The sequence below is a fragment of the Gymnoscopelus braueri genome, assembly GCF_963280865.1.
Source record: "Gymnoscopelus braueri genome assembly, chromosome: 17".
Lineage (NCBI taxonomy): Eukaryota > Metazoa > Chordata > Actinopteri > Myctophiformes > Myctophidae > Gymnoscopelus > Gymnoscopelus braueri.
The window spans coordinates 46340387-46364453 of NC_137617.1; the positions used below are offsets into that span (position 1 = coordinate 46340387).

Below are 24067 nucleotides of genomic sequence, written 5' to 3' on the forward strand. Positions count from 1 at the left end.
AGTTTTCAGAACTCACAATGTGTTTTTTTGTGAACTATTCCTCGTACCGGAGACTACGCCGGTCATCAAGTCATTGGCTTATAGGAATGTGACCAAAACTAAACAAATCTCCATGAATTCAAGGCTTCATAGGGTGTGTAATTGATTGAAAATAAGATTTTTTTTTGGGTGAACTACTCCTTTAAGCCCAGAGCGGACGGTCCCTCCCACACACTCCTGACCCTCCATCTAGTGGCTCCATACACAAGGCTAACATCATTACATAGTCCTGCAATTGGCAGACCTGCTTAATTAAATGTTTAATGATTAAGAGGAGCATTACTACAAATCACCTCTCTCTCTCTCTCTCTCTCTCTCTCTCTCTCTCTCTCTCTCTCTCATCTCTCTCTCTCTCTCTCTCTCTCTCTCTCTCTCTCTCTCTCTCTCTCTCTCTCTCTCTCTCTCTCTCTCTCTCTCTCTCTCTCTCTCTCTCTCTCTCTCTCTCTCTCTCTCTCTCTCTTCCTCCCCCCCCCCCCCCCCCCCCCTCTCCAACCTTTGCAGTTCAGCTGTCACACACACACACAGACATAATTAGTGATGCTCGCGTGGGAGGATTATGGTAATGAGACAGGAAAATGGCGGACATGCTGGTCGCACACACGCACACGCGCACACGCACGCGCACACACACACACACACACACACACACACACACACACACACACACACGCGCACACACACACACACACACACACACACACACACACACACACACACACACACACACACACACACACACACACGCAGAGAGACATGAGTGCACATGCATTGATGCACACGCACTATGTAAACAGCCCAACATTTGTAGGCCCCGTCACCCGGGACAACGCTCCACACGTCCTATACACGAATCCACGGAGCGCTGCCCTGCGCGCAGCCATTGCTGCGGTGTCAACGCTCCGCGGACGCGACACCGCAGCAATGGCCGCCTACAGGCAGCTACAGGCAGCGCGCCTGTGGATTCGTCTATAGATTCTCTTCTCTCCTGGCTCCCAAACTGTGGAGCAAACTCCCGGTGTCAGTCACTCACAACTGCAGGATCAATTTCCCGCCGTAGTCTGAAGACCAGTGGTGGATGAAGTACTCAATTTGTTTACTTAAAGGAGTAGTTCACCCAAATAATTACTTATTGTCTATCAATTACACACCCCATGAAGCCTTGAATTCATGGACATTTGTTTGGTTTTGTCGCATTCCTAAGCCAATAAATTGATCACCGTCTCCTCGGCTAATGTATCCGGTAGGAGACACAGAGGAGACTCGTTTTGTCTCCTATCGGATATACACACAGTCATCAAATTATTGTCTTAGGAATGCGACAAAACAAAAAACAAAACTTGAGTAAAAGTACAAAAGTATTGGCATAAAAAAAAATCTTAAAGTACCAAAAGTAAAAGTACTAAAATGTTTGAGAATAGCAGATCAACAAGCTCACAACGCGTTGTTTTTTTAATTTTCAAATAGCCTATGTATAAGTTAGGACTAAAGTGGTTAATGTATGTTTCATAATATCATAATGTATACCTTAAAAGTAACTAGTAACTCTCAAATAAGTTCTCAAATAATTGTAGTGGAGTAAAAAGTACAATATTTGCCTCTGAGATGTAGTGGAGTAGAAGTAAAAGTACAGGAAATTGGAAATACTCAAGTAAAGTACAAATACCTCAAAATTGTACTTAAGTACAGTACTTGAGTAAATGTACTTAGATACTTTCCACCACTGGCCCTGTCATCTGAGACAACGCTCCACACACTAACCTGCACAATGCCTGCTTGAAGTGGATCATACTGTGAGGGGGCGTGGCCTCAACAACATCATTAGCATTTAATAATGGCAGGGATCACTCCCATTGGGCCATACTGTGAGGGGCGTGGCCTCAACATCATTATCATGTGGATATGGAGCAGGAAAGCACATTCATTCCCCTGCATGGGAAAACCCCCCGGCTGCCCTTCTAAAGCTCCCACTGACCTGGATATGGTCTCTGTCGGGTGGAAACCTCACATGTCCAAAACTGTTACTTTTCAGGATTCAAATTCAAAATCATCAAAAAGTAGCAGATCTACAAGCTCCATTTTTGTGTGATAATGGAGTGTGATGGAGTAGGGCGTTTGTTTAGGAAAGAAAAATATTCAAATATGGAGATAAGAGGTTTCTGCCCGACAACAATGATATTAAGAGATGGAGGTAGAGAGAGAGAGAGATAGAGAGAGAGAGAGAGAGAGAGAGAGAGAGAGAGAGAGAGAGAGAGAGAGAGAGAGAGAGAGAGGTAGATAGAGAGAGAGAGAGAGAGAGAGAGAGTGAGAGAGAGAGAGAGAGAGAGAGAGAGAGAGAGAGAGATAGAGAGATAGAGAGATAGAGAGATAGAGAGAGATAGAGCTAGAGCTAGAGCTAGAGATAGAGATAGAGATAGAGATCGAGAGAGATAGAGATAGAGAGAGAGAGAGAGGTAGAGATAGAGAGAGAGAGAGATAGAGATAGAGAGATAGAGAGAGAGAGAGAGAGAGAGAGAGAGAGAAAGAGGTAGAGAGAGAGAGAGAGAGAGAGAGAGAGAGAGAGAGGGTTAAAGGAAACAATGAAATGGAGAGAGTGAGAAAGAAAGACAGACAGACAGAGCAGGAGACACATAAATCAGGTCAGTTGGGCATCAGAACTAGCCTGCATGGCTCCTTCCTCTGAATCGATAGCCTCGCATGCAGGGTCTGGTGACGCTGTCAAATGCAGGGTTTTCTTGGGTAAAAATCTACCCGGCCCAATCAGGATCGGGATAATCCAGTATGAACCAATCGCCCCTTTGGCCACGCCCCCATCTCAGAAAACGGCGGCACTGAGAGGGCTTTCAGACTGAATAATGGAGTGAAACTAAATGAACATTCAGGCTACATCAGAACTGGACCTCAGAAAACATGCATCTCCATATTTCCTTTTCCCATGTTTTTTCATGATCGAAATGCCCTATTTTATATCGTATAGTATGACAGTACAGCACAAAAGTATTGACAATAGCTGATTTACAAGCTCTGAAACACATTGCGATGTGACTCGCTGTGAGCTTGCAGATCTGCTATGTTGCCCAAAATAGGAACGGCAGGTTGAAAGTGATAGTATGTGGTTTTTTTATGAATGTTTTAGCCAATGTAACTTATTATTAACAAGAGCTAAATGGTAAATGGAACATTTATATAGCGGCTTTCTCCTAAGCGTTACATCCACACATCCACACACCGACAGCAGAGGAAACCATGCAAGGAGCGGTTAGGGGTTCAGTGCCTTGCTCAAGGACACTTTGACGCGTTGCTAACCCCAGGGGATCGAACGGGAACCTTCTGATTCCTAAGAAGCCGCTCTACTGAGCAACTGCCCCGAGACACTGTGACTAAATTAAGAATAATTCATAATAATAATAACTATTGGAACATGTTTTCTTTTTCCATTTCGTTGCTGTCAAACAGAAATCTCTTATCTCGATATTTTTACTTTGTGTTTATTTGTAAATTAACGCCCTACTTGATCATATTATAGCGTCATACAAAAGCATTACAAGTAGCAGCTCGAAACGTCCAGTCCCGTTTTGTCGATCTGCTACTTTGACTATTTTTGTATTAGAATTAGAAGTTGTGGACATATGAGGTTTCCACCCGACAGAGACGATAGAAACCACACTGTCATCCATGAACAGAGTGCTGGGACTATTGCATCATCACAGTGAACTGGGCTCTGAAGTCCATGGCTCTGGACCAGAGCCAGCCCTATGGGGGAAGGTTATAGACTTTACAATGCAATCTTACAGATTATACTGGCTTAATATAGCAGTTAAAAAGAGTTCACATGAACGCAGAGGGAACGCTCCGTTAAAATGTAATCTAATTACCCTCTCCGGCGGGTCACCTTGTCTGCACAGTCCATAGAAGATGCAATTATTTGACGTTTTGTTCCCAAGTCGTTTGAGGAGGATAACTCTTGTCATCTCTAGAACACCCCCCGCCCCCCCGCCCCTCGTTGAGTGACATCACTCGCCACACAGCAGAGTATAAAAAAGTCAAAAACTCTAAACCCTAAACTAAAGGCTAAACTAAACCTCCAAATAATTAATCCTAACCTGAATCATATCCTAATTGTAAACTACACAAATATGTGTTAACCTTAAAAACAAACACTTATCTTGTGTATTGTGAGGACAAGGAAAACTGTCCTCACAATGTGTATATCACACTATACTTGGCTCACCACCAGTATAGTAATAGAAGCTCTCACACACACACACACACACACACACACACACACACACACACACACACACACACACACACACACACACACACACACACACACACACACACACACACACACACACACACACACACTTCCGAGCAGTCCAGCGAGTACACACCCTGACGTAGCCCCAGGGGAACGTGGCCCCTAGTGTAACTTCTCAAAACTGTAGCTGCTGTCCATGGTTCTGAAGTAACTGTAGCTGCTGTCCATGGTTCTGAAGTAACTGTAGCTGCTGTCCATGGTTCTATAGTAACTGTAGCAGCTGTCCATGGTTCTATAGTAACTGTAGCTGCTGTCCATGGTTCTATAGTAACTGTAGCTGCTGTCTATGGTTCTATAGTAACTGTAGCTGCTGTCCATGGTTCTATAGTAACTGTAGCTGCTGTCTATGGTTCTGAAGTAACTGTAGCTGCTGTCCATGGTTCTATAGTAACTGTAGCTGCTGTCCATGGTTCTGAAGTAACTGTAGCTGCTGTCCATGGTTCTATAGTAACTGTAGCTGCTGTCTATGGTTCTATAGTAACTGTAGCTGCTGTCCATGGTTCTGAAGTAACTGTAGCTGCTGTCCATGGTTCTATAGTAACTGTAGCTGCTGTCCATGGTTCTATAGTAACTGTAGCTGCTGTCCATGGTTCTGAAGTAACTGTAGCTGCTGTCCATGGTTCTATAGTAACTGTAGCTGCTGTCCATGGTTCTATAGTAACTGTAGCTGCTGTCTATGGTTCTGAAGTAACTGTAGCTGCTGTCCATGGTTCTATAGTAACTGTAGCTGCTGTCTATGGTTCTATAGTAACTGTAGCTGCTGTCCATGGTTCTATAGTAACTGTAGCTGCTGTCCATGGTTCTGAAGTAACTGTAGCTGCTGTCCATGGTTCTATAGTAACTGTAGCTGCTGTCCATGGTTCTATAGTAACTGTAGCTGCTGTCTATGGTTCTATAGTAACTGTAGATGCTGTCCATGGTTCTGAAGTAACTGTAGCTGCTGTCCATGGTTCTATAGTAACTGTAGCTGCTGTCCATGGTTCTATAGTAACTGTAGCTGCTGTCCATGGTTCTATAGTAACTGTAGCTGCTGTCCATGGTTCTGAAGTAACTGTAGCTGCTGTCTATGGTTCTATAGTAACTGTAGCTGCTGTCCATGGTTCTGAAGTAACTGTAGCTGCTGTCTATGGTTCTATAGTAACTGTAGCTGCTGTCTATGGTTCTATAGTAACTGTAGCTGCTGTCCATGGTTCTATAGTAACTGTAGCTGCTGTCTATGGTTCTATAGTAACTGTAGCTGCTGTCTATGGTTCTATAGTAACTGTAGCTGCTGTCCATGGTTCTATAGTAACTGTAGCTGCTGTCCATGGTTCTATAGTAACTGTAGCTGCTGTCCATGGTTCTATAGTAACTGTAGCTGCTGTCCATGGTTCTATAGTAACTGTAGCTGCTGTCTATGGTTCTATAGTAACTGTAGCTGCTGTCTATGGTTCTATAGTAACTGTAGCTGCTGTCCATGGTTCTATAGTAACTGTAGCTGCTGTCCATGGTTCTATAGTAACTGTAGCTGCTGTCCATGGTTCTGAAGTAACTGTAGCTGCTGTCCATGGTTCTATAGTAACTGTAGCTGCTGTCTATGGTTCTATAGTAACTGTAGCTGCTGTCCATGGTTCTATAGTAACTGTAGCTGCTGTCCATGGTTCTGAAGTAACTGTAGCTGCTGTCTATGGTTCTATAGTAACTGTAGCTGCTGTCTATGGTTCTATAGTAACTGTAGCTGCTGTCCATGGTTCTATAGTAACTGTAGCTGCTGTCCATGGTTCTATAGTAACTGTAGCTGCTGTCCATGGTTCTATAGTAACTGTAGCTGCTGTCCATGGTTCTGAAGTAACTGTAGCTGCTGTAGCTGCTGTCCATGGTCCTGGAGTAACTGTTTGTGCCTGTGGCCCCTCCTGTGGCTCTACTCATGGCAGACCCCTGAACAGTATTTGGTGTGGATCGGAGCAACGGTACGCATCACAAGTCTGGAAGTTCCTTCTTTTTTTTTTATCCCACAATTGTTTAACCCTGTTACACCCGGTGCCAATTATCTAAGTTATCCTGGGCCCTATACTCCCCCCGCCAGCCTAGGGAGCCCAGAGCCGAGCTCATGCTTCCTTCAATGCATGAGAGACAACTGACCTTCTTGTCACCTGACAGGGGGGAGTTTCCCCTCCATCAGGCGCCCCGGCTGACCAGGGAGAGGCAGTATAGAGACCAGGATTACTGTATGTTTTTCTGTGGGTATTAACTACCCTAGGAGACACGGGGAGAACATGCAAACTCCACACAGAGTAGGCCCTTTCGCCAACCCCACCTAGGGTATGGGCACTGATGACGCGGAGGAGAGAACACGCCCCCAGCGCCCACAGCGTCCCCGGTGGGAATCGAACGCAGGACCTTCTAGCTGTGAGGCAACAGCGCTACCGACTGCGCCACCGTGCTCCTGGAAGTTACATCTGTGACGTCCGCGATCCGCAGTCGACCCACCCTCTAGGCAATTTTAATATAGGATGAATATCCTATTACACACACACACATTTGGTATGGGCAATTGATCAGATGCACATGCTTGAACACACACACACACACACACACACACACACACACACACACACACACACACACACACACACACACACACACACACACACGCACACACACACAAGAAACCAATAATCCTGTTATTTTCCTGTCAACCTCTCTATCTCACTGTCTCTTCATTATATTCTATCCATTGCCCCCCCCCTCCTCTCTCTCTCATTCCGTTGCTGTTAAACCGAAACCTTGTATCTCCATATTTCAACTCTTTATGTTACTTTTTTCAAAACGCTAAGCCCAACATCCTCATACGTACAGTGTCACACAAAAGTATCTCACAAGATAAGATTTAGAAGCTCACAGCGTGGCACATTGTGATGCTCTGTGAGCTTCTAAATCTTTCACTTAATTTTAAACTTGAAATGAAAGTAAGTGAACGAGGTTAAGTGTATCTGTGGGTTTTATAAATATTAACCCAATGTAAAGTATTAACAAGAGCTTGAGACTAAATAATAACTACTCTACATTGGATCCAGTTAGAATACAGGTTGTTCAATATTCAATACTTCGCTCCAGGTCTCGCTTCGTATTTCATAGAACCGGGGTTACGCTAGTAACCTATAGTTTATTCCCCCATTTCCTGAAAAGCAACGGCTTTGGACATACGAGGTTTCCGACCGACTGCGACGATTTCCATCCTATTCCCATTGGTTTGATGCGTGTGTCAAAGAAGACATGCTCCCCTCTCTTCACTCCTTTCATCTCATCTCTCTCACACACACACACACACACACACACACACGTTTGCATTACTACAAGCGTATCTACAAGCGTACAACGCGTCGCGCTGCGACACGTTGTAAGCTTGTAGATCGACTATTTCTCGGTACATGACACTGGACGCAACTGAGAATAAATCAGGTTTAACTCTTAAGTCCAACCACTAAACCTAAACTTAATGTCTAATCTAACCCCAACCTGAATCGTTTTCTGTTTGTAAACCTAAATAAAAAATAAAAAAATATATATATATATTGTTTTCTTGTGAGGAACAAGAAAACGGTCCCATAATGTCTATTTAAAAAATGTACTATACTTGTAGTGTGGGTACATATGGTCCTCACAACTATATTAATACAAGTGCGTGCGTGCACACCCACCCACCTACCCACACACACACACACATGTCTCAGAGATCAGACAGAGAGGAAACAGAAATAAACGCCACGCCGCCTCCTTTTAAACCTCAAAGCAACTCCTTCATCATCACCCTCGTCATCCTCACCTTCGTCATCAGCCTATTGATAATCAAGCACTATTGAAGTCTTTAATGCTCTAATAGAAATACGCATGCACACGCACTGTGTGTGTGTGTGTGTGTGTGTGTGTGTGTGTGTGTGCGTGTGTGTGTCACTCTGCCACCCATCCACCTGTCTCATTGTGTCACACAACCTCTGATGAGACGAGATGGCTCTTTTACAGGAGAGAGAGGGAGAGAGAGAGAGAGAGAGAGAGAGAGAGAGAGAGAGAGAGAGAGAGAGAGAGAGAGAGAGAGAGAGAGAGAGAGAGAGAGAGAGAGAGAGAGAGAGAGACACACACACACACACACACACATTGACAGACAGACAGACAACCTCAGGGTTAGGAAACAGAAACACAACCAGCCTTCACCCCAGATCAAAAAGAGAAGTGCAGATCATCACAACACTGCCCCTAATGCCCACTGTACACAGAAAGCCTTCAGATTGTCCATCATTTTACAGGGAGAGAGAGAGAGAGAGAGAGAGAGAGAGAGAGAGAGAGAGAGAGAGAGAGAGAGAGAGAGAGAGAGAGAGACAGACACAGGGAGAGACAGGGATATATATGGGGGAGGAGAGTGTTGAACAAGGCTAAGAAAGAGAACTCTAAATGAAAAGCACTTTACGGTACACTCAATAAACATCATGAAATGTGCAGATCAAAGCCCACTCTCCCTCAGCACCACGTCTCTGAGTGTCTGGTTCAGCCAGAGGACTTCATCCACATCACACACACAAGGCTAAATGGTGTATTTACACTATTATATGTAGAGCCTTTATCCAACACTCTTTACAATGCTCAGCGTCTTGCTGAAGGACACGTGTAGGAGAGATCGAACCGTCCAATTCCTAAGCGGTTCGCTTGATTGTAATAGATCAGGGGTCTTCAACGTTTTCAGGCCAAGGACCCCCTAGCTAAGAGAGAGATGAAGCAGGGACCCCTCATATAGTATAAAATTGTGTTTCAGATTTAACTTTTTTTTTTCACTTGGTCTGCTCTTTTTTCCCTCTACACCTATATACCTCTTTGCCAAAAATAGCAGATCTACAAGCTCACAACGCCTCGCAGCGCGAGGCGTTGTGAGCTTGTAGATCTGCTAATTTTGGCTAAAGTTCTCCTCAGAAAAGGGATGCTAGGGTTCAAGTGGTTAAGGTAAAACAACAATACAGTGTAACAGATCTGTCTCCCTCTCCTCTAGTTAAAGTTTTCCATGTCAGATACAGTGTAACAGATCTGTCTCCCTCTCCTCTAGTTAAAGTTTTCCATGTCAGATACAGTGTAACAGATCTGTCTCCCTCTCCTCTAGTTAAAGTTTTCCATGTCAGATACAGTGTAACAGATCCTTCTCCCTCTCCTCTAGTTAAAGTTTTCCATGTCAGATACAGTGTAACAGATCTGTCTCCCTCTCCTCTAGTTAAAGTTTTCCATGTCAGATACAGTGTAACAGATCTGTCTCCCTCTCCTCTAGTTAAAGTTTTCCATGTCAGATACAGTGTAACAGATCTGACTCTCTCTCCTCTAGTTAAAGTTTTCCATGTCAGATACAGTGTAACAGATATGTCTCCCTCTCCTCTGGTTAAAGTTTTCCATGTCAGATACAGTGTAACAGATCTGTCTCCCTCTCCTCTAGTTAAAGTTTTCCATGTCAGATACAGTGTAACAGATCTGTCTCCCTCTCCTCTAGTTAAAGTTTTCCATGTCAGATATAGTGTAACAGATCTGTCTCCCTTTCCTCTAGTTAAGGTTTTCCATGTCAGATACAGTGTAACAGATCTGTCTCCCTCTACTCTAGTTAAAGTTTTCCATGTCAGATACAGTGTAACAGATCTGAGTCCCTCGGTCGGAGGAGATCAGATTACACAGAACTCCTCGCTCGGCGGTCTCGTCTCGTCTGGGGGGATATTTACATGTGATGCTCCAACACAGCCCTGACCTACTTAACTCACTGTATGATGACTGATGCCTACAGTCAGTGTGGAGAACACACGCACGCGCACGCGCGCACACGCAAACGCACACGCACACACACACACACACACACACACACACACACACACACGCACAACGCACACACAGGGTTTTAAGCCAGAAACCTTCCTTATAACCTCAAACATCTTTTTTGTGACACGTTGTGAGCTTACATAGATACATACATTAATATATAAATAAGAATTCGGCAGAGCCCAAATTGAGTTGGTATTAACTGAATTCCGAAGCTCTTTCAGACTTGCGTGATAGTTCACCACCCCCAAAAAACTTTTTTTCTATGGATTAGTCACCCCATGGAGTCTGGAATTCATGGATATTTTTCAGTTTTTTTTTCGCATTTCTAGGCCAATAATTTGATGACCGGTGGCGGTTCCGGTAGGAGACACAACAAGTCTCCTTTGTGTCTATCTATCCATCCATATCCATCCATCCATCCATCCATTTATTCCTCTATTTATGTTGTTGCTTTAATAAGCTACTTGTAGTTTTGTAAAGCTCCTTTGAGTACCTAGACGGCTGCTCCATAAGTTTGATCAATGATGATGAATTTTGCTTATATATTTTTTTAACTATTTCTCTCAGAAACTGTAAACACAAATCTGATATTTTCTGAAATACGTCTCAAGTTTGTTTGTTTGTTTGTTTATTAAGGATCCCCATTAGTCTACACCTTAGTGGAGACTATTCTTCCTGGGGTCCAAGCAAAATCATCACAATACAAATCATAAAATGCAGTACAACATAATCAATGTTAGTGAACAAAAACACAAACTTGGAGAATCATTTATATTAACAATACAAAATTAAATTAAATTAAAAACAAAACAGGTTTGTCTGTCCGAAAATACCAAAAATAATAACAATAATAATAAAAATAATAATAACCTAATCTAATCTAATTTCTAAAGTGATATTGAGAGAGAGAGAGAGATAGAGAGAGAGAGAGAGAGAGAGAGAGAGAGAGAGAGAGAGAGAGAGAGAGAGAGAGAGAGCTAAAACGATCGTAAACCTCTGCTCCAGTTCATGTTATCGAGCAGCTATACTTGAAAACAACTTGTTTTTCGAGAGCCGTTATGCTGCACATATATGGGTCAATCTGCTTCCACTTAAGTAGCTGTTTGAAGAGCTTCTGTAGTATCTTGGAAAGGTAAGAATCAGGCGGAGCGGCCATTGAAGCTCCTCTCCCTCATTAGGCAGAGAGTCTATGAGAAAAAGGCTCTTCTCATTGAAACAACAGATGGTCGCCACATCAATGAACCGCTGAGGGAGTGGATGGAGGAACCGTGGTGTTGAGACGGCTGCATGCGGTCACGTCAGGTAACTAGGTAACTGTTAAATTAACCAGCCAGAGCAAAACATCGTCTAATAGCCGACCTTGCCAGCGATTCCGTGCGATTTTCACACTAACCTTTGAAAAATCATAGAATATTATTCTTCACAACGATCCATCCAACGATCGCTTTAAAAGATGTATCCGAGTCAATTTTTTTTATTTTTTTTAGCTAAAAAGCATTGTTTTACACTTTGGGCTATTCAAAATTAGTAGATATACAAGCTCACGGTGCCGCGCTACGAGCTTGTAGATCTACTATTTAGAAAAATCTTGAAAATGTGTGAAAATCTTTGATTATATATATTGTTTTAAAGCGAACATTTTTAACTCAAATCCTCCTTGACATGAAAAAGTTTGAGAACCACTGATATAGAAACATATGTTTTTCAGAAAACCGTTTGGATTTAGAAGACATTTTGCAGAATCGGAACCTCAGGCCTCGATGGGTTAAAAGACGTATCCGAGTCCCATAGAATTGGGGCGGGGGGGGGGGGGAGCGGGCCGTTGCGATCATCCGTTCCATAGTTATTAGCAGTTGAATGTAGGATTTGCTTCGCCAACAAGCAACAGAAAGCACTCAAAGCAGAGAAAAAGGCATGTTTCCCGATGGAAGTGAGTGTGGCTGTGTTTTTTTTTGCGATCACGTGATTTGCTGCTTCACTGGGAGTCAAATGGTGACTCCTCCCAAGAGAGCCATCTAGCGTAAACACTAGTAATGTAGTAGTCTTTCCAAACCCTGGTTTTACTAATCATGTCAAAACGAGTAGAGAAGCAGAGATGAAAGCAGCAGCAGTACCTTGTGTGGTAACGTATGGTGTGGTGTGGTGTGGTGCGGTGCGGTGCGGTGCGGTGCGGTGTGGTGTGGTATGGTACGGTACCTTGTGTGGTATGACCACGGCGGAGCCTCCACTCACTCCCACGATGGGCAGGCCTGTCTGGGTGGACAGGAAGTCCAGGATCTGAGCCACTTCAGCTGCCTGGAGGAAAGACAACAAGCAAGATGAACTAAGTCTCATTAAAACCACAAAACCCCTCAAAAAAACATGTTAGATAGTGAATGAATGTGTATTAGTCCACTGGTTCTCAACGTCGGGTCCAGGGTTCTAAATGGACCCTTACAGCAGGGCTTCATGTCATGTCAAGGACCCCCAAATTGATATGTATTTTACCGCGGTGAAAATGTTTTGTGCCAGGGACCCTTGAATACATACATAAATACATACATACACAATGGAAACACAGTCCCCAGGACTTTTTATTTGTGTTATCCTTTTAGCCTTAACCACTTAACACATTGAATGCCAAAAACGGTCCGGACCGTTTTTGAGGATCCAAACGAGAAGTGCCGAAAACGGTCCGGACCGTTTTTGACCCAATTCTATTTTTATACGAGTGGCCCACGTGGGGCGCTAAAACGAAACTTTGACATCACCCAAGGAGTTTCTGAGAAGAAGAGGCTGGATCTGGCTCCATGTCAAAAATCCTTCCGGTCGGCGTTTTCAATGTTATCTCCTTGACTAAAAGCTTAATATCTCCATTTCTTTTTAACGTGGTGGAAACGAGCCGTTTTCGATCGGCGATCACGCTGCAATGGAGGATCGCGTTAGAAATATTATTGTTCCAGGCGTTAGTCGGGACCCTCCGCCGTCTCGCACGCACGCTTTGTTTACATGCACTTCCGCGTCGGGGCTGCTACAGCACGAAACGTATAACGCAAGTGGATGGAAGAAATGCAGGCACTCAACGTATAATATTTTAATAAACCTCTGGCACCCAATGTGTTAACCCATTATGGGTAACCGGAGTCCCTCTGGGCTGAATACTAGTGTCTTTGCTGTTGTGTGTTATTGCGGGGAAAGCTTTCGCTGAAAATAGCCGATCGACAAGCTCACAACGTGACGCAATGCGACGCGTAACGCTGTGAGCTTGTCGATCTGCTATTTGGTGGTTTGGGGTTAAAGTAATCTGAGTTCCCAGAAGTTTTCGCCAGCTCTCGCATACAAACGGGAGGGGCGAGGAACTTCTGGGCCAAAGCCCTGGTATTTGTGGGCGGGATGTAACTTACGCTCAGAATCTGAGTGGACACGCCTCTTACCGGTCTGAGAGCTGTGCAACTCGTCTAAAAAGTCCGACGAGAGGCAAACAGCAGTACACAACAATGGCGGCCGCAATTTCTCAAGGGGAAATTGCTTCCCGTCGCTCCTATTTACATGCAACACCCACTGCATGTGGATCCCGCCCCCTTTTCTTCATTGGCTGTTGATTTGAATCAGAAAGCAGTGGCCGCACCCCTGCTGTCCAGGCTTTGAGCCGAAGCCTCCCAGACTAGGGTTAAAGTGGTTAATGTCCTACTGCATTGGTTCTCAAAGTGGGGTCCGGGGACCCCCAGGGGTCCTTGAGGGGGTTACCTGGGGGTCCCCAGCAAAAGTAGTAAATATATAGCGTCACAATCATTTTAACCACTTTATCCATTTATATGTTGGCTATTCAAAAATAGCAGATGTACAAGCTCGCAGCGCGACACTTCGTGCCGGGCTATGAGCTTGTAGATCTGCTATTTTTGGATTTTTGTGAAAAATATTGAAAATGTTTGGGACATTTTGAATAATTTAGATATTTTTTTACAGAAATCTTCTCTTCTGGGGGTCCCCTGGCACAAAACCTTTTAGATGGGGGGTCCGCGGCCAAATACAAAATTCTATTTGGGGGTCCTTGACATGAAAAAGTTTGAGAACCACTATCCTACTGTATAGGGGTGTGCCGATATATCATCCCGCGATACGTTTTCGTGACGATATGTATCGTTTTGAATAGTTTTTTTTTTTTTTTTTTTTTTTACAATAATAATAATCAGGCATGCAAACAGCCCCGAGGTGAAAAGGGTGACATGTTTTTTTTTTTTTCGGGTCAGGTGTCACACTATTGCCCTATTTGGTTCAAAACTGCTATTGTAGCTGAAAAGCTACAAGTTTGCATGTCTGAATAATGCAAAACAGAAATATTCGTTTGCATTTGCTTCCCCCCCCACCCCCCCCCCCCCCCCCCCCATATATTTTCATAATAAAAAAGTGCCATATATCGTATCGTATCGATGTCGTGAGTCCAATTTCGTATCGTATCGTTTCATGAAATTAGTGTATCGGCATACCCCTAATCAGTGGTGGAAAGTAACTAAGTACATTTACTTAAGTACTGTACTTAAGTACAATTTTGAGGTATTTGTACTTTACTTGAGTATTTCCAATTTCCAATACTTTTACTTCTACTCCACTACATCTCAGAGGCAAATATTGTACTTTTACTCCACTACAATTATTTGAAAACTTTAGTTACTAGTTACTTTTCAGATGTAAATTATGATATAATGAAACATACATTAACCACTTTAACCCTATTTTATACCTAGGCTATTTGAAAATAGCCGATCTACAAGCTCACAACGCGTCGCATATATCATTTATATTGCAGTATTGGTAGTACTTTTACTTAAGTAAATAATTTGAGTACTTTTTCCACCACTGCCCCTAATACTGTTCCTCCGTGCTGTTTACATTTCTGTATAAAAAAAGCATTCAATCAATGGATGTATGGATGGGCTGACCTGCGCTCCGCTGCCCGTCCCCACGTCGTCCTCAAACACCACCCCGTGCAGCCTCTCCTGGGACATGGTGTCACACAGCCTGGTCAGCAGGTCCCGAGGGTTGGTGTCGTTCACCAGCACCGTCACCGGGTTCACCTGCACCACCATGCACCACCACCAGGGGGGAAGAGAACTAAAGTCAATTTACTCAAATACTGTCCTTAACTCTATAAACGCCATTGACTCGAAAACGCGTCAATTACTACTTAATCCACCCACGCCATTCACGCGTTTGACGCGTTGGATTTGCGTTCATTGTTTAATCTCTGATCGCGCTATGCTGCTTAAAATTCAATGTTATTCTCGAGTTCCACTTACTTCACCCATATCTGCATCCGGTTTCATGGCCTGGGTTCCGTTTCCGGTTTTTGATTATTTTCCCCCGGTCATTTTCGTCCAAAATAGGTAAACAAACGGTTTTTCACACGGTATGACGGACAAACGGACAGTTTCTCTTCTATAATCTATGGTCTGGGTGACGATCAGTCATCGCCGTCGTGTATCACATCGTAATTTTGACGATCAAAACAATCTGGGAGGACATCACATCCGTTTTCATGGTTTTCCCTGTCTAATCGCTCAAGAAGGTTAACAGTGACACAAGGAGCTGATCAAGCTATCATGTGCTGCTCTCTAGTGGCGGATTTGTGCGGCGTCTTTAAAAAACAGTCTGATCAATTATTTTCATGAAAATTTTCAAAATATAAAAATAAAAAAAACACGAACATTTCTGGCAATGGGGGAGTACTTTATGAAAATACTCTGGCAGTCAAAGAGTTAAAAGGTAGGGTAAGTGATTTTCTTTGGTTAAAATAAGTGTTAAATAGCTCTATATTCTGATAGTACTCATTGCTATAGAGTGTTTGTTCAGTAAAGGAGTCTCCTTCTCTCTCTCTCTCTCTTTATAAAACAGAAAATGCATTTTCGTTTCAGTTTCAGTTTAATTTCCAATTTTATCCAATCAGGATAGAGAACTCAATCAGGATATAGATTAAACAAGTGAAATTGGAAGTGATGACACTAAGAAATGAGCAGGCAAAATTTTAACTGGAACACTATCAAAATGAACCTTAAAAATGGGTACGTTCTCCTGATTGGCTGAGAGTTTGACACCTACCAGAAAATGTATTTTCTGCTTATTAAAGAGCTGGAGAGACGGGGAGACTCCTTTTACTAAACAAACACTCTATAGCAATGATTACTATCAGAATATAGTGCTTTAACCTTTTAACAAAATACTTTTTGTTTTAACCCAAAAATATCACTTACCCTACCTTTAAAGGTATAGTAGGCAACATTAAGCCTATATTTGAAAAATACCTCTATATATATATTTTGCATTTTTTCCCCTCTATCAGCCACTATATAATGATGCTGGGGTGTTTTCCTGCATTGAAAAACACTCCTCTTTCTGAAATCCGTATTTTCCCTACTATTTAGGTTACACATCCGGGTATCCGGTGCGTAAATTCACGCACGCATGTGCGCATCCGTGCGCGTCCGTGTCCGTGTGAACTTTTTACTTTCGGTTTTAAAATGCTCTCAAACTTCTTTTTTTAGGCACATAATTTACTTTTCAAAAAGCGTTTGGATAGAATTTAGTTGTTTAACTTCATATATGTGGTCAATTTGTCATGAAAGAGCCTATTTAAAAATAAAAATTTAGAGAACCGGCAGGGGCGGGCAGTTCCGCGAATTGTATCCGAAAAAAGTAACCTATATTCGGCATGGCCCGTTTAGAAGTCTGCTTACTCTATGGAAGTCCTCCGTGCGTCACCCCCTGGTGGTCGGGGAAACGAACTGCTGGATTTTTTCCCTTTGTTTATCTCTGAATCGCCTACAATCCCTTTAAGTACACTTTTTTAGGCACAATTTTTTTTTTATGTAAACACATTCATGTTGCCATAATACAGGTACATATAGCAACATCTAAATAGCCACAGATGCTTTCCCGGATTTAAAGGCGCTAGACCTGTGTACGTCAGGCACAGGCTTACTCGGGAACGATGCAATACCCGTTATAAGCCAGAGTATACCCATTGTAACCATCTCTCTGTCTGTCTCTGTGTCCCTTTTGTGCCCTAGAACTCTGTATCTGTCCGTCTGTCCGTCTGTCCGTCTGTCTCTGTCTGTGTCCTTCTGATGCCCAAATATGGAGATATGTATATCTGTCTGTCCTTGTCCCTTATATGGCCAGATTTGGAGATCCCTGATGGTATCAGTACATGGCCATATGGGCGCATGCCCTCATATGAGGGCATGCCCTCATATGAGGGCATGCCCTCATATGGGCATGCACTCCTTGTGCAGTGGTAAACATCTGTGGAGAATGTCTGAGTGCAAAGTGGCTGTGGAAAGTGGAATGACTAAAAGTAATCAAATGGCAGCTGTGGGGAATTCGACAGGTGTGGGGAATTTGGCAAATCAAGCTTAGGCTGGGGTTGTCATGGTAATCGATTGGCTCGTTTGGGCCCCAGCCACACAGTCTTTTTCTGGTGGTTCTGGACAACCGCCTATCCGACTGAGTGAGCACTGCACTCAGTCGGGTCGTCTACGAGGTGTGTGCCGGATTTGAAGTCGGACGGTCGAACGGTTCTCGAGATACGTGGATTACAGACAGACATGCGTACAGATATTCGGTGCATTTATAGAAAGATAACAACCTAATAAGACCTGGAAAGTGGAAACCCTATACTTTGTTAGACCCTTGGATCCATCTGTGTCATTTTAGATGTCACTATGTACATAGCAACATGATTTATTTATTTATATTTTAATGAAAATTCCAGATTTTCTGAAAAATGTTAGGATTAAAAAGGTGTTTATAAAATGGGCCACAGGTCTAAATGGTCTAAAACCCTTTAAGACCTGAAGCCGATTCTACAAAATGTCTTCTAAATCTTCTGAAAAACGTATGTTTCTATATCAGTGGTGCTCAAACCTTTTCATGTCAAGGACCCCCAAAATTATATGTATTTGGCCGCCGACCCCCATCTCAAAATGTTGTGTTCCAGGGGACCCCCCCAAGAAGCAAAGATTTGAGTTACATGTGTTCGCTTTAAAATAATATATATTCAAAGATTTTCACACATTTTCACGATTTTTCAAAAATAGCAGATCTACAAGCTCGTAGCGCGGCACTCGGTGCCGCGCTACGAGCTTGTAGATCTGCTATTTTTGAATAGCCAAAGTGTAAAATAATGCTTTTTTTAGCTCAAATCAAAAAGGGACACAGATGCGCTCCAGGTCTTAATGGGTTAAAGTAAAAAACAATCTTCTTCCACCAAACTCACCGTCACCGGCAGGTCGGCGAAGTTCTCGGCGCTCAGGCGACCCCTGACCTCGCTCTGGTAGCCGGCGCCGCTGAACACCACCGCCACGTTGATGGACGGCTGCACCAGCAGGGGGCGGGACCACAGCGGGGGCGGAGCCAACAGGAGGAGGAGGAGGAGGAGAACGGGGAGGAAGAGGAGGAGGCGGCGGGTGGAGGCCCTGGGCCCTGCTGGCGAGGTGGGAGGAGGAGGAGGAGGAGGATGACCCCTGGGAACGGCCATGCTGGCACACTACTGCCTGGAGAGAGAGAGAGGGGGGAGAGAGAGAGAGGGAGAGGGAGAGAGAGAGGGAGAGAGGGAGAGGGGAGAGAGAGAGGGAGAGGGGAGAGAGAGAGAGAGAGAGAGAGAGGGAGAGGGGAGAGAGAGAGAGAGGGAGAGGGGGGAGAGAGAGAGGGAGAGAGAGGGAGAGAGAGAGAGAGGGAGAGAGGGAGAGAGAGAGAGAGAGAGAGAGAGAGGGAGAGGGGAGAGAGAGAGAGAGGGAGAGGGGGGAGAGAGAGAGGGAGAGAGAGGGAGAGAGAGAGAGAGGGAGAGAGGGAGAGAGGGAGAGAGGGAGAGAGGGAGAGGGGAGAGAGGAGAGAGAGAGAGGGGGAGAGAGAGAGAGAGAGAGAGAGAGAGAGGGGGGGAGAGAGAGAGAGGGAGAGAGAGGGAGAGAGAGAGAGAGGGGGGAGAGAGAGAGGGAGAGAGAGGGAGAGAGGGAGAGGGAGAGAGGGAGAGGGGAGAGGGAGAGAGGGAGAGGGGAGAGAGGAGAGAGAGAGAGGGGGAGAGAGAGAGAGAGAGAGAGAGAGAGAGAGAGAGAGAGAGAGAGAGAGAGAGAGAGAGCACCATTTACAATTCAGGTATTTACCAGAGCACGGTTAATTATCTAAAAAATACTACAGAATGCAGACAGACAGACAGACAGACAGACAGACAGACAGACAGACAGAGAGCCGGATCCTTCCAGACAGAGTTTAGCCCGCCTACTAAATGTATGAACATATATGCCAATACATGGCAAATATATGCAGAATATATGCTGCATATACAGTATGCCATATTCAGGTTCATATACGTGCATGTATGTAGATTTATAGGAAACACAATGTGTCATATAAAGCTCATACTGTATATCCATATATATGTTAAACATATATGTGGAATATATACAAAATATTTTTGTTCATACATTTTCTTGATCTCCCTGAAATGATATTTTTTCCATGGGGTGGGATGTCTGGGTGAGGTGGAGTCTGAAGAGCTGAGTCTTCAGATTACGGCCGTAAATTGGGAGTGAGTCTGCAGTTCTGACTGCAATGGGTTTGAGTTTATTCCACAGTTTGGGAGCCAGGAGGGAGAAGAGTCTGGGACGTGTGGAGCGTGTTGTAGTGTTGATTTTGACAGCATATTTTGATTTAGTTTTAGTCATAGTCTTTTGAATAAAATTCCATGTAGTTTTAGTCATATTTTAGTCATCTGAAATGTTTTACTGTTAGTCTAGTTTTAGTCGACTAAATCTACAGTTGATTTAGTCGACTAAAATGCAATTTTTCTAAAACGACACAGAAGAAATGTTTTTTACTTTAGGGAACATTTGAAATAGCAGACAGCAACAAAATACAGCTATACTCAGGCTTAAAACTAAGCTGTGGTGGAAGTTTGGATCCATATAGCAACAGAGGAAGCACGCCTGGCCTTTTAGCCAATCACAAAACAAATCCAAACACGAATCCTCAACACATTCTTTGAGACACACGAACTGGTAATTCGGGACGTGGGCGAATCCGCCATTCCTTCATCATCGTAACATGCTCAATTTTTTTTAGCTTTGACAACTTCAACATTTTCAAACAGGTTGGGGTCATATACAAGACCCTACATGGTCTGTGCCCACCCCCCCTATAAGTGAATTCATTAAAAGGAAGCCTGAAAGGGGAATCAGTACCAGAGCAACCACTCGGGGAGATTGCGAAGTGCCGCACCGGCAAAAAACTTTCGGTCAAAATGTCCTCTCAGTACAGGGTTGTGTAGCATGGAATGGCCTTCCTCTGCGTATAAGGGATTGTGCTACATTTCCATCTTTTAAATTAAATCTCAAAAGATGGTTGCTTGAAAACCAAAGCTGCAACCATTTGTGATCATGTTCTAGGTTTATTTTTATGCTGTGTTCCCTATATAACGCTATGTAAATGTATTTCACCGTTTGTCTGTCTGTTTTTCTGATTCTATGTTTTGTGTGAGGACTGCGGATGAAAATTAGCATCTTTGCTAAATCCGGTAAATGTATTTACGTCCATGTGACGTCCATTAATATGCTCTGTCCTGTCCAAATAAACAAAGAAAGAAAGAAAGGTGAAACAACACAGCTTTCACCATTGGAATTGCATTACGGAACGCACACATTGTTACATTTTATGGGTTTATTTCGTCATAGCGCAACATATGGTGAAGTATTGTGGTGCAGGTCATTGCAACAACCACCGATCTTGTGGAAAAAATGAAAGTGGAACCGCCAAATACTCTAAACTTTCTGCGGTTCTGCCAATAATCATTTTCTTTGAGACTCATCCGGGTTTTTTTGCCGGGTCAAACAAGGGAATCACATGACGTTGATCCCCTTCCCCTATTAGCTCATACTAGGACATGACGGAAAAAAGTACTCACATGTATTACTTAGGTAAAAGTATCAATACTGCAATGTAGAAATTCTCTGTTACTAAAGTCTGGGAATTAAAAATGTACTTGAGTAAAAGTACAATAGTATTGGTATCAAAATGTACTTAAAGTACCAAAAGTAAAAGTACTCTGATCACCGATCATGTTCAGCCCAGATTTGGCACAAACAAGGGAATGAACTCGTTCTCATGCTTATGCAACAAAAATGTGGAATGGCCTACCAAAAGGAGTAAAGGAGTGTAAAACCCTACTCACTTTCATAACAGCCCTAAAAAAACACCTTCAGGAGGCTGCAATTCCAAAATGGCCCCTGTCAAAGTCTTAACCTCCCCCCCACTTCTCCTCTAACTGTCTATTGTACATATTTCTTGTTTTTCATACCAGTAACATGTAAGCTGATTGTATGACGTTCTGCATAGTAGTGTATATCTGTCTGTTTTCTTAAATGCATGATTTGAGTGCGTGGGGATCTGATTTTAAATGATTTTATGAGCGATCCAGTTTAGAGGACCTTGTATTGTGAATTGTACTTCCATGTACCGTTTCCATGTCTTTCTAAATAAAGTGCTTCAATCAATCAATCACTCCTTAAGCAGAACGTCCCGTTTCACAAGATTGTATGTCTCAAATGTATTAAAATCTTTTGAAAATAGCCTTTCGACAAGCTCACAATGCGTCTCATCACGACACGTTGTGAGCTTGTAGATATCTACAAAGTAATAGTGACTAAAGTTTTCAAATGATTGTAGTGTAGTAAAAGTACAATATTTGTCTCTGAAGTGTAGTGGAGTAGAAGTACATGTAAGACGCGCGAACGCTGGAAGCGAACGCAGCTCGAAAATATTGTGTATTTACGGACTTGTAATCCGTGTTATTTCACCGTGATGGGGAGAGAACATTGACATTGTGTGTATGTGTGTGTGTGTGTGTGTGTGTGTGTGTGTGTGTGTGTGTGTGTGTGTGTGTGTGTGTGTGTGTGTGTGTGTGTGTGTGTGTGTGTGTGTGTGTGTGTGTGTGTGTGTGTGTGTGTTTTGCAGGATGTTGTGCATTTTAATCAGAGCATTGTCTAAATTCCTGCACTCTGGCGCACTCTGGCGGCTACACACAGGCAGTGCATGAACACAGAGACACACACACAGCACACACAACCCGAGCACGGTTACATAGTAAGCTCCACTTGGTCGGAGGCCTCCTTCCGCGTTCGCAAAAAGTACTACAAATTAGAAATACTCCAGTAAGGTAAAAAAATACCTGTCAAAACTGTACTGGAGTGCAGTACTTGAGTAAATGGACTACACCACTGGACATGACGTACGTGCAGACAGAAGAATATTTGGCTACAATTATTTCATTCCATTATTGAGACCATGTTTTTTTGAAGCCGCTGTGAGCAAGAACAAAACAGTGATGAAATGATACACACTGCGTTCTGCATGTGCACAGGAATACTATAATAACAAATGACTGCTGAGCAGAATTAGGTCAGGTCCCATTGCTTATTAAAGTATTAAAAAAATCAAATCAGAAAAGATATTGGATGCATCTAAAAATAGAGCAACCCGCCCAACTCCTGTCATTACAAAGCCCTGCGATGCCAAGACATCACAGCATAAAAGACTCAAAATATGTTTTCTAAATCTTTCCAAAATAAAGTAAATAAGAGTTTTACACACACACACACACACACACACACACACACACACACACACACACACACACACACACACACACACACACACACACACACACACACACACACACACACACACACACACACACACACACACACACACACACACATATATATATATACATAATAAATGCTCACAACACAATGCACTGTGAGCCCATTTGTTATTTTAACATTTTGACCAGTCCAAAACAGATGTTTTTAACCACTTAAACCGGTGGTTGTCAAACCTTTTCATGTCAAGGACCCCCAAAATGATCTAGTATTTGGCCGTAGACCCCCATCTCAAAATATTTTGTTCCAGTCCCCCCCCCCCCGAATCAAAGATTTGAGTAACAAATGTTCGCTTTAAAAATATCTATATTATACAAATTTTCACGATAAAAACGATAATAAAACGAAATAGCAGATCTACAAGCTCATAGTGCTGCACTCAGTGCCGCGTTATGAGCTTGTATACCTGCTATTTTTGAATAGCCAAAGTATAAAAGGTTAAAGTGGTTAAAATTTGCGTTATGCTGTATTAACATTAATGGGGACCCCCTGGAACCCCCCCAAGGACCCCACGTTGAGAACCAATTACTTACAACCATTCACTTGTGAGCTTGTAGATCTGCCATTTTCTTTCCCCCCAGAATACGGATGCTGGGGGTTTATGTGTTCAACGACTTGCTGACGTTATGTTGACATCTTCAAGCCGACAGTCAGTTTGAGTAAAGTCATTCAGTGTTCTTCATAATGACGTCATCACAATGTCATCATCACAACCATATGTCCTTTAAAATGAATCATCGAATGAACAAAAGGTCATTTTAGCAACTTTCACTGATCCCACTTCCTGTAGCGAGTTCTCCTGAAGATTATTTGTCAAGAGTGCTGAACAAGACTGCCTGCTGTGTGCTTAGCGTGGGAGATTACCAGAACCTTGCCTGGACCGAGATTGTGCCGGCGATCAATTTATTGCTATATTAGGGAGAACAGCCATCGACTTCCTTGATTGGCCAAACCAAGTGGCAACTCGCAAAATAGGACTGTACACTTTTTTACGGAGACAAAGACTTCAGAAATCCGACTTGAACTACGGTGTGAGGAATGTTGTCCTGGACGGTGCATCTGAATGGAGAACCAAAACCATGTGATCCGTCTGTTGCAGTGGAGCACAAGGTGTACTATTTCGGAGGTCGAAGTGACGCTCGAATCGCTGTGCGTGTTTTCAACACAGTGTCTCTACTCTGGATTAAGTCGCCCCCAGTGA

At 43.3% G+C, this 24067-nt stretch overlaps 1 protein-coding gene across 1 annotated transcript in view; it reads right to left on the bottom strand.

Moving 5' to 3' along the window:
* Window positions 1-18692, bottom strand: part of LOC308105181 (glutamate receptor ionotropic, NMDA 2C-like) — a gene marked incomplete at both ends in the record, with an annotated part of 118547 nt that extends 99855 nt beyond the window's left edge. Inside the window, 3 exons of the mRNA XM_080455817.1 lie at window positions 12377-12475; window positions 15100-15234; window positions 18432-18692. Of these exons, the coding sequence (XP_080311943.1) occupies window positions 12377-12475; window positions 15100-15234; window positions 18432-18692 (495 nt within the window). The remainder of the gene's footprint in view (window positions 1-12376; window positions 12476-15099; window positions 15235-18431) is intronic.
* Between the last annotated feature and the right edge of the window lie 5375 nt (window positions 18693-24067).